The 12,362-nt window shown below is 34.3% G+C and overlaps 1 protein-coding gene across 2 annotated transcripts; it reads left to right on the forward strand.

Annotated features, from left to right (window-relative positions):
- Positions 1-822: 822 nt before the first annotated feature.
- On the forward strand, positions 823-11,950 carry LOC110453903. Of its 2 annotated transcripts, XM_021503118.1 has the most exons (7): positions 823-946; positions 2,423-2,452; positions 5,071-5,164; positions 5,539-5,649; positions 6,428-6,487; positions 7,073-7,285; positions 9,245-11,950. In XM_021503118.1, exons 1-7 carry the CDS (start codon positions 923-925, stop codon positions 9,427-9,429), a joined length of 717 nt encoding a protein of 238 aa, XP_021358793.1. In that variant the 5' UTR covers positions 823-922; the 3' UTR covers positions 9,430-11,950. The 2 variants fall into 2 exon arrangements, with proteins under 2 accessions (XP_021358793.1, XP_021358794.1); XM_021503119.1 differs by lacking the exon at positions 2,423-2,452.
- The last annotated feature ends 412 nt before the right edge of the window (positions 11,951-12,362 follow it).

Below are 12,362 nucleotides of genomic sequence, written 5' to 3' on the forward strand. Positions count from 1 at the left end.
AGCTATAGGCGATCTTTGTCTCATAGATGAGTGACCACTGCTATGGCAATGATTACCACATACCATGTACAAGTATAACAAGGAGATAGTTTCTTTATAAATCTAGATTTTTTTTATATTCTGTAATGATATTAACATACTTAAATATGATATGATCTTATTTTGATAAAATTATCTTAATTGGTAAACAAAGAAACAACACACACTGCTTATTTGTATAATTTTGACTGAGAATATTATATACATACCTACACAATGTCCTCGAAATGAAACAACCCTGAATATTACTACATTAATTCCACTTCACACATGTACACAAATCACTATGCTAGAAATATAGTGACAGATATAAATAAATAAACCATTTACAGAGTATCTACTGTGAGTATATATACGATTTTGTTTGTAGAAATACTTATTTAAGATTATCACTGTGATAATTGCCATTGTTGGTATTTCACTGAAAGTTCACTATGTCACGTAACTCCATGCATCTTTTTTGGTCCTGTTGTCACCACCTTCAGCACTTTCGCAATGCCTTTTGTTGCATGCAAAATGTCATTTGCATTTGTCACAGTAGGTTGCTCAGTATTCAGGTATTTGTTGATGGATGCATTTCTGTCGTGCCCATGGATGTTAATATTAACTCCATTTTCCTTTATTGGAAAAAATCCATTCCAGCAAATCTGATGATATATGATATGCTATCCATTTTAACCTTATTATGATATAAAAGGACTTTAAAATTACTTGTCTTATTTAACCTTAAAAATATGCGGATTACTAATTATCCGAACTTTAGGCCTAGCCTCGACAAAGCAGTCAAAGTCATAAGGACGCTTTGGTTTAGGTTGCATGAACGCGGAAACGAAATTGCTGAAACTTATATTTCTTAAGCTTAAACTTAAACCTAATTCAAGCAATGGCAGAAGAAGAAACCAAATTGGTAAGTTAGGAATAAAAATATTCGGAGGTAGCAATACGTTTAACTTTATTTGAAAGAACGACGTATGCCTTAGTCACACCTTACTTTCGTTTCAGTACTGACAGTGCTTTCCGACTAAAGAGTTTTGATTTCAGTACTCTTTTTTGCTGAATCCCCACCCAGTCTCCCTTCCACGAAACCTATAATCGTAATACTGGTATATGTGTATTTAGAGTATGTGTGTGTGTGTGTGTGTGTGCGTGTGTGTGTGTGTGTGTATGTCGAATAGCCAAAAATATACCGTCTACTGTAATCATCAACTAAAGAAATGCCACTTCAGAAAATGGTTTGAGGGATATACATCAATTTGTCAGGCTAAATTTCTCTTGAAATTTGTAATTATTGGTCTCTTTAGACTTATTTAACATTCATGTGTTTTTTTTAATGGCAAAATAACTGTTTTGTTGTTGTCTGGAATAGAAAATTCAAGATGGCCACCTTTACCTTCCATTGGCTGAGACATATTTTGATTCTAAAGTGTCACTGTGTTGGTGGTTCAAATTTTCTGCTTATAACTGCCCTTATCATAAGATTTTTATCGTTTGGGTCTTTTTGAAATCTAAATTGATCTGCACCATGGCTGCAAATTGAACTAAACATTTTCATTCGTATAAATATACATGTATTTAATATGCCAGTTAAAATAGGATTAGGGTTGTTTTGCCCTAAATCCTATTTGCACCATGGGTCATTTGAACCTTAATCCAGTTTGCCTAAAGTTGTTTTGCCCTACTATAAATATATATTCTTAAGTTATAAATATCAATTTAAATTTTTAAATGATTAAAACTTTGTGTTTCATGAATAATTGCGTTGTCAGGAGATTTTCAAATGTAACACATTATGCTATGTGCAGATCTTGACCAATTGTAAGGGTCAAACGAAATCTTTAAATGTGATTTTAGTAGCCATACACTACTTAACATGCCTGAAAAAGCTTAAGCTTCGCCTTAAAAGTAGTTTTAGAGTGAATCAACCTAGCAAGAAACTACCTAAGGCAATTTTGAGTTAGGGCGAAACAACCTGACACCTTTAAAATATCCCTTACTTGAAAATTTCTGGATGCAGATCTGTTTGCCTCTCTTAAAAGTACAATGATATTAACCAAGATGTTGTTAAAAACAAATCCCTTTAGTCCATGTATCACTGATTGTTTGTCTTCTACTGTGAGTATCTTCTCTGATTCATTTGCTCAGATGTTCATTCATATTATATCTGATTAAGAGAACAAAAGTTGTGAGTGAGCTTCCTGGTTAACGACAAATTTCAATCACTGGCAGCTATAACAGTTGCTGAAATAGATAGATTGGGCCATACATGCTGAAGTTAGCATATTTTGCCAGTGTTAAAGTTAACTGCTTGTAAATGTAAAGTTAACATGCTTGTAACTGCTTTTTACATTAATTATGTGACATTAAGTGAATTCCTTCTTTTTAGGCACCCAGTGATGGTAATGCAGTGATGCAGGTAAATCAAATAGGATTGTGTTTTTAGTAGTAGAATTAACGTTATGCATATCCCAAGTTTTCTGATGTTTATTTCTATGTATCTCAGCGAGTGTTGGCCTGGGTTATTATCACTGTACTAATAGCTTTAGTAAACCTAACATTTCTGCACTTTTGTTTTCAGGTACCTTTAAGTTAAACCACTGTTTTTTGTTCTTCAGTTTTTTTTGTTTTGATTTGTAAACAGGACTGTTTCAACATTTGTAGATGTTTTTAAGGAAAATTTTCAAAAATGGGTGCAAGCTTGTTTTTGATATATATTTCCCTTTTATACAAGTCAGAGACACCAGATATTTAAGGGAGATAGTCAGTTATTTCAGGCTATCTTATATATTATTATCTACAAGTGGTTTTATAATAGCTATTATTGTTACATTTTCTTGAGAATTTTTCTTTTGAAGATTTAGATTTCTACATTATTCTGCACATTACAAATGTTGGTTTTTATCTCAATTGAAGTTTGCATTCCATGTGTTTGTCATTTTTAACAAAATACCTAGCATTTACAACATTTTACTCAAATGGGTGAGTTGCCTTGTGGAAAAACAGGACACCTCATTCAGAATGAATATGACATATTTTTCTTTTTACAAATACTGAAAAAACTACCAGTATATAGTTCAACTGTCATATCTTTGTACATTATTACATATTAGATGATTGTACTCTCTCTTCTTTTTTCTATGGTAGCCCTAAATGATTTTTTTCCTAAGTTTTCCAATTTAATCTTTATCAGATTTGTTTGTTTTCTCTTCGTGCCTCAGCAATTGTAGTAAATTGAGGTAAGAATAGTGTTAACATTGAAATAGTATAAATAAAAATACTTGTAGAATCTGCTCTTAATGTAATTCCATTTTGGACAGCTATATTTTTGCCCAGATTTGAAAGAATTTACAACAGTCTCTGTTACAATTAGCACTTGTTTCTAATATCATAATACTCACCTGGACTTGCAGTACTATTACTTTTTACCTGAACTAACTAGTCCTTATTGCATGTGTCTGTCAGCTGTATATTACAGACTGAGTGTTCACCCTGGTATGTACCTGTATTAACTAGACTAGTTTCTGCATCATGTGTCTGTCAGCTGTATATTACAGACTGAGTGTTAACCCTGGTATGTACCTGTATTAACCAGACTAGTTAATGCATCATGTGTCTGTCAGCTGTATATTACAGACTTGAGTGTTAACCCTGATATGTACCTGTATTAACCAGACTAGTTAATGCATAGCGATGTAGCTGCTTTGTATTTATAAATAATACCACAATTTGTATCAATTCTGTAAATTGCAGCTCCCTACATGATGTTATCATATATTGATATATCATGGGTATCATTTAAACTGGTGCAGATTTATAATTTACATGATTTATCATGTAAGCTATTGCTATTCGTTTTCTTTATCGTCGTGTGTTACCAATTGAACATTTTCAATTCCTTAAGAACCGCTGAAATGAATAACTCCAGAATTAGTACTTGTTCCTTAGTAGGTCACAACCATGTGTTTTTTTTTTTCATGACAATCCAAAAGTTCTATATGAGCACCCTATTCTCCGTTTGGGTACCAATCTGTCTTCTGAATGGCTGAGACATTTTCGACTTCTTCCCTCGAACAGCTACAGTGATCAACTTCAAACTTGTTATAATTGTTCTGTATGAGGTTCTTTCCAAGTGTTCTTACTTTTCGTGTCAATCTTAAATTCCACAAAAGCCAACACCTGATTGGCTGTGACAGTTTCAATTATCAAGAACAACTACAGTGATTGACTTCAAACTAGATATGGATGTTCTGTAGGAGATTCTGACTGTTCCCTTTTCATTTTGATGTGATAATTGATGATAGATTCTTTGCCTTAAGATTAGCTGAAATATTTCTGCTTCTCGAGAATAGTTGCAGTGATCGATAATAAACTTTATAGAAAGATATTCTGTAACATTCAGGCCCATGAAACTCATGTGAGCATATATTACCGGTAGGGCCTGTCTCTCACAATGTTATTTTAAGTATGTATTTGTATTCCAACATTTCAAAGAAAATATCCTCCAATAGCACATCATCTTACACTTAATTGAATTTAAACAGATGTGTAGACTAGAATATGATTTCAAATTTCTCTCACAAGTGAAACAAAAGGTAAAATTTAGTATTGTGTTATGCAGAAACAGTATATGTCTTAAGCTTATGAGGTTGGTATAAAAAGCTTGTGGTGTGGTCAGAAGCATGCTCTTTGTTAAAAAATAATGTCACATTGCTTTGCTACATCATGCTTCATATCAGTTTCACTGAAATGTCCTACACAGATTCAATGTATAAAATGAAACTTTTGAGCAGGTTAATAGTTCAAGGTATGTGTATTATGACTTGAGTGAGTAAATGTTACAACATAGCTACTATACATCTAATTATAAGGTCTAAGTTGCATTGAACTACCCAGCTATATTTAGATATATAATTGTATGTATCGTTTATTTTGTTACACTCAAGGTGTAAGCCCATTATGAGTGATAGCTATAGGTTTTGAATTAGATTTGAGTGTTTTAAAGTTAACTGAACTTGTTTTCTGTCATATTACAAGGACTCACCTCCATCTTACAATGCCACAGCCACGGACGAGTCTGCAGTGGACATGCCTGAGGGCCTTCCTCCCTATGGTGCTAATGGCTATAATGGTAGAATCGGAGAAATTTTAATATTTATTTCTGTCTTGGTCACCAGACATGTCACCAAAATTTGTATAAAAAGACTACTTAATCAAGTCTTAATTTTGCAAAACATTAAGTTATCACAGCTTTCATTTGTTGAAGGAATTAATCAGTTATGATCACATGGTACCGCTATTTGTTACATGTTTCGTTGCTGTACAAGCTTGTTTCCTTTGGTATGATTCTACAATGTAGTTTCAAACGATTTGAATTTCATACCAACTCAAAAATAATATTTTTCCAATTTTTCCAATTTTTGCTTTACTTCGAATGAACTCATTGTTATGACTTTTTCTGTGTTTGTATGATCAGGATGCTGATGAACATGTTTTAATTCTCAGAGCCTCCTCCATCGTACGATTCACTGTTTGGGAAGATGAAGGCTGCCAAAGCCTCCTCTGCTAACAATGCCCAGTTTGCCAAGAGTTTTGTGGGCATTCTGATGGGAACCTGTAAGTAAAGACTTGCTCATCCTCCTGTATTACAAGTCAGACATATGATAAGTTTGGTTCCATGTCTAGACTAGCTTAATGGGACATTGAACAGGTTCTTGTTTGACTATAGCTAACAACTTTTTGACTGGAAGCTGTTTTATTGGATGCTGTTTGATTTGATGCTGTTTGACTGGAAGCTGTTTGATTGGACGCTGTTTGATTAGGTCCTGTTTGATTGGATGCTGTTTGATTAGGTCCTGTTTGATTGGACGCTGTTTGATTAGGTGCTGTTTGATTGGATGCTGTTTGACAAGAAGCTGTTTGATTGGATGCTGTTTGACTAGAAGCTATTTGATTGGAAGCTGTTTGATTGGACGCTGTCTGAGAAGACACTGGATGAGTTTAAGACAAGTAGGGTTTTAACTTCTTTGGGCCAACTCTGTTCATACCTTGTGGTAGACAAATATAGGAGGTGTATTTTATATTCAGTGACCAACTTCTAAGTTTCAGGAATAAAGATGGCTGCCAAGGCATCTGATTTGCAGCTATAATTTCAGGGGAATGGGCTCCACAAGGAGTTGAGAACAATATTGGCTGAGCAAATGCCCTATAACCACGGATAATAATTTGTGAACTGCTTTGAGACGACCTACAAACTAGGTTGTGATATAGCGGTTTATAAGAACCTTGAATCATTATTATTATTATGTAAAAATACATGTTCAGCTTTATAAAACAGTACTTATTTCAAGCAATGTATAACAAATGAATTAAGACACATTTGTTTTTTTCACAGTGGCCTGTACCATCTTATTTGGGATTTTGTTGGCCGTTCCCATTGCCATGACCATCATAGGTAAGTCACTTAGCAAATGTTGAGCTACATTTAAAAAGGAAATACATGTATTTTTTTGCAATAACTGAACTATACCAAAAAACCCTGTTTGCTTGGCACTAAAATAATGAAATAGTATTTTGGAGTCATTGCCAAGGTCAAAATAGCTTATCTGTCCTCAGTATACAATATGTACATAGGCAAAGAGTTCTCATACATAGTACTTAAAGCATACAGAAACTTGATAGATCTATCAATGAACCTGATTTGAGATACCTCTGCCATCTGTGTACTTTTCCGACCTCAGTTCTTGAGCATGCTCTCGTACATGTACAGTATACAGTGGGGGGTTGGAATGGAATTCCTCCGAGATCATAAGGTCATTATCCAATATTCTTGTTTGAGCCATAACTATTGCACTTAATAATATTTTTAGGCCAGCTTCAACAAAAATCTTATAAGGATCATTTTGGGGTCACCTTTTGTATATGGTTGCCTGGGAAATTGGCAAAAATTGCAAAATATTCTACACACCCAGAAAAAAAATATTCAAATAATCCTCACTTATAACTTTTAAACTGATCATATTTGATTCTCGGTTGCCAGGAGGTGTGTATCTGAACGACTGTCCAGTGGAGAGGTATATCCCCATCTACCTTCTGGTGGCCGGGGCGTTTGGGATCATCAAGAATCTGTCCAGTCTAGTACAGAAAATAAGGAACAAGAAAGAGGCAGGAGAGGATGATGACCAAAAACATATGAAAACTAATCCAGGAGACATGCTACTGAACTGCTTTTTGTTCGCCTGGTTTATTGCAGGTAATACCTTTACTCTATACACTAAGTGTCAAACTGGTCAGGGATTGAAACAAAATCCTTCCTTGCAAATAGACAGGGTCTGTTGCTTTTTATGAGTATGGCATTTTGATAGATGTATCAGTCCTGCTCATCGCACTGAGAGGTCTTTGTAGATTGTTACAAGAATATACCCTTATATTGGGCTCTGTGGTGGGAAGTTATATATTTTACTGCATGTACAAAACCTCTGTAGGAATTTACGTGCTACAGCCCAGAGAGGATACTCAAACAAATTCTTCTAACATTAACTGAAATGATATCTTTGTTCTATGGGGATGATTGTGTTTGCTGTATGTTTTCTCCACCACAGTGTCATAAAACGTGTGTTTCACCCTTTTTATGTTTGAATATGTCAGCTTGTTGACATGGCCATGTTAAATTGGTCTTTTATCTATGGTAGCATGATACTGTCTTGTTAACAACAGACATGTTGGGTCTTGTATCTACATGGAACATGTTGAGTTTGTATCCATGGTACCCTATTGCTTAGAATGAATCATGTATAGGGTTTGTGGTAACATGCATGCCTATTTGTTTACATTGACCATAGATACATTGTATCTATCATAGTGTAACAGGAGAAAGAGAAATGCAACGGCCAGACCAGGGTTCGAACTCGGGACACTCCGATCTCTGGACGGACGCTCTACCAATTGAGCTATCTGGTCGCCGACGATCGACCCAGTCCAGTTCTGCTACATTAGCATGATACTTTTTTATACCAGAACTTCGGATAAAAGTTTTATCTATGAATATTTTACCCCTCATTTTGTAATTGAATGCTGAATAAGGTTAATGTATGTTCTATGTTATGTTTGTTAACAACAGTCATCCTGTTGCCATGGATACTGTTCACCCACCGATTCCCTGTAAACAAAAGAGTTGTCATGTAACTATGGACATGGTACACCCACACCTGCCCTGTAAAACAATTCTCTTATAATGTGTATATTTGATGTTGATACCTGAGTTGTCATCTATGTTATACTGTGGATATGGGAACACATTGATCTCTTGTTAACAGAGAATGTATGATGACCTCTTGTTTACAGAGATTGTGTGTGGGTGTACTGTTTCCGGGGTAACATGATGATTTCTAGTTTTCAGGGAATGTATAGGTACTGCAAAATTCTTCCATACTGACATGATCATGACCTCCCCACAGTATTGCCACCCCACCTGTTTCTACTTTGCATATTGGATCATTACCTCAGTCTACATCTTTGGGGTGCTTATCTTTGTGTCAATAATATGTGCAGGCATTGTGGCTTGTTTCACTTTAGGGGATTGACAAAATCACATATTATGTATTTAGTAACTTCTTAACCTGCTTGGTTTAGTAAGCATGATCTTAGCCCTAACCCTTACATAGCAGCCATTTGTTGTCTTGTGAGAATGGCTTTGGCCAAGGGGTTAATACTCCAGACCTCCGTGGAGATGACAGAGGTTCAGTTGATGAAATTGGTATAACATGGATTGTCAGAAAAAGTGCCAACACAACTCTATAAGCCCGGCTAGAGTATACAATGGTCTGGGCTGGGTGCTACAGTGTCTGTGTTATGACATTCAACTAAGGTGGCACTATGGAAAAAAGATAATGTTAGCACTGTCCCACTGTGAAACAGAACACTTAAATGGATATTCATCCATGTAGTATAGGACCAGTAGTGTCTGATAAGGATGTGAAATCCTCAAACTGTATGATTGTATGACTTGTATTACAAATCTCTGTATTGTTAAGTACCTTTGGCTTATTCTAGCTAGATAGGGCTATGTGATACCTTCTTGATTTTTTTTTACCCTGATATGCACAGATAATGTGCATGTGTGCAGTTCGCCTGGCAAGTTGTAATCTTATTTAAAACATTGGTTAGGGTGTTACCTTATAAATATTGTAACATCATGTTGTCTTGTTTACAGGAAATGTGTGGGTGTATCGTACCTACGGTAACTTCAGTACTAACGACACCTCTCCCTTGTACTGCCATCCTACCTGTTACTACTTTGCGTTCTGGATCATTACTTCTACGTACATCTTGGCGGGGCTCATCTGCTTCCTGACGTGCTGTGGGGGGATTGTGGCTGCTATCACTGCAGGAAAATAAGTCTTATTTTAGGATGCAGTGTCCATCATCTATAAGCCCACAATTCTGATATGTCCATATGGTAAATGATCAAAATCATGTGTGATAATCATAGGCTCATGGAGACTTTTACCGTAACAATAACCAAGCATAATGATTATTGTTCAAGTACAGGTTGTGTACGAAACAATACTAATATTGAATATTTTCTTATACTAAAATTGGAAGTGTACAGAGGAATCTAGACTATCATAGGAGGAACTCGCACACGGAAGAGCAAAATGGCAAACAATAGTTTTCTCTCTGTACAAGTATTTAACACGAAAATCATTTACAGTATTTCGAGAGACAACTAGGTCAGATCTGTTTTTCTCGCCCAACATATTCTTGCTTTTAATGCCAACCCTAATATTTTTGGACAATCTTTTTGAAACACGCTTGTAAAATCTTGGTCACTGTGTTCAAACATAATTTCAGTATCAACATTTTCAGAATTAATTATGCCAATCTACATCATCTATTTTATAGAGCGGAAAGATTGAGTAACTTTAAGTGAATTACTTAATATAAATTTCTAGTAAAGGACAGATTTGACAGGGTAACTTTATATTCTTGATTTTTGACACTGCACTATACACATATTGTTGTGTGGATTTATGTCAACGTAAATCTGCTTACCATTTTAATAGATATTTTAAATGTACCTGTAATACAACATATTTAGTTACTACAATGGGTTTTCTGTGGAATAATGATCTAGTTACATTGTATAGGATGTCTGAGCTATTATGTTACTTGTATCTTTCAATGATACATAGTTTCAAGTGATTGTACATACAGAGGCCGCTAAAGCTCAAGACAGGTTTCAACCAAGAGCACCAGTTGACCTCTCCAGATCTGGGTAAATTGATGTTGACCTCTGCAGTGAATGGCCTCCTATGCATAATATATTTTAATTTAGATAGGACATACATGTATATTAATTGTTTACTATTTATGGTATATTTTCTTATCAAATCTATAGAATGACTTATACTTATTTATATCAAGCAATAGATGAAACAGTAGTTTATTCGTATATATTTTCAAAATGTCAATAGTATCTACAAATAATATTGTTAAGTAGATGTATTTATGTATAGGGACTGGTTTGGAGCTAAAGATGGGTCAGGGACAGTGGTAGAGAGCAAGTTAGTAGCATGTGTCATTTAGATGGATCAGAAACAATTGGGGAACAACTTTGGAGCAGACGCCATCATTGATTGGTCAACAACAGTTTTAGAGGGCAAGTAAGGAGCTGATGTCATGACATATATTATCAGTTTGTAGGAAACACGTTTATAATTTTTATTGTCATTTAGGATGGTCAACAACAGTTGTACTTGTAAACAAGCTAGAATGTGTCATTAACAGCAGACAATAATAGATGTAGGGGAAGGTTAGAGTTTATTCCATTTAGTATTGCCAACAAATGTTACCTTTCAGGTTGCTTTTTGTGATTGCATTTTTTTTTTCCACACAAGAAATTTGATTTTGTCTCTAAATTTGTGTGTTCATCATGGTTACATGCATTTTCTGAAACTTAAATTTTAATTGTGCCATGCTTGTAATATTTTGATTTTTTGTTTGTTATACATACCAAAAGTACTCTCTGTGTTGATTTTATTTTGTTTTACAACTACTTTTTGTATTACACAATCAATGTGAAATTCGGAAGTTCAAAAAAAATATTCTTCTGTACTCAAATTGTTTTGAGCCATTTTGAAAAATATAAGAAATATTTTAAACCATATAAGTGTTATTTTTGTGTGGTTGTGATATAGGTATAATTTTTTCTAATACTTTTACTGAAATGTTTGAAGTGAAATGATTTAAAACAGACCTTGACATATTGCCCTATTGTAATATTTTGGAAGGATGAATCCTGAAATCAGTTGAATTACAGAGCCTGAATCATATACAAAATTAAACCTCTGGGCCCAGCGGTTCAAAAGGTGATTAGCGCAAATCTTAACTTTTGTGTATCTATAAGACTTAACCTTTGAATTAGTTACAACTTTCTAGATATCAGAACTTCAGTTGAGTGATTTTACCATGTATATTGGCGAAATTATTAAAGGTTGAAATATGTTGTTAAACTCTGATTCAGCTAACCACCTTTTGAACAACTGGGCCCTGTTATATTGTGGCAGGTTATTCAAACTTAAAAAAACCCACCATATTTAACAATGAATTTTCTGTATAAGATAGCAACTTGATGCTTTTTTTTCAATGATTAGAAAACAAATAGTTAAGTAAAACCAGAAACACAGTTAAGTGTGTAAATTTGATGATGACCTTGGTTTATTCCTATATTCCTTAAGTCATTGTCTCATTAAGAAGATGATTCTTTTTTATAAGATTTATTGGGAATGATTGATAAAATGTTACCTCATCACGCCTACAATCACAATGTGTTGTCATTACTGTTGTTCACTCGATACAAATGTTAACGTATGTATATAGTCACTTCCGTATCTTGCTTTATTGTATGTCATCTTATTCTGGAATGACAGTTGCGACATCATGTATGAGTTTTCTACAAGAGCAGTTTAAAATTCCACTAAGATTTGTTTTAAGATTAATTGCAAATTATCTATTATAAAATTAATACAGAATAATTTGTTACGTTTTTCCTTGAGCTCCAGGAGATACTTGCACCACATTTTTTGTATATTATTGGTGATAAGCCCATGCCCGATTATAAACCCATCCCCTTTGGGGAAAATACATTGTATATAATATGTAATAGTAATTTAAAAACAAATAAATTCTGATAAAGTGTGCTCAACTAATAGATTTGAAACTAGTATTTTTGAACAAAATTCATATAGTATACATATTGTGTAAATCTGATATCTGATTACTTACTAATGGTGTTGTACTTAAAAATATAAGAAACTTAAAGAGATTAT

This window comes from Mizuhopecten yessoensis, unplaced genomic scaffold (genome assembly GCF_002113885.1).
Source record: "Mizuhopecten yessoensis strain PY_sf001 unplaced genomic scaffold, ASM211388v2 scaffold7547, whole genome shotgun sequence".
NCBI classification, from domain to species: Eukaryota; Metazoa; Mollusca; class Bivalvia; order Pectinida; family Pectinidae; genus Mizuhopecten; species Mizuhopecten yessoensis.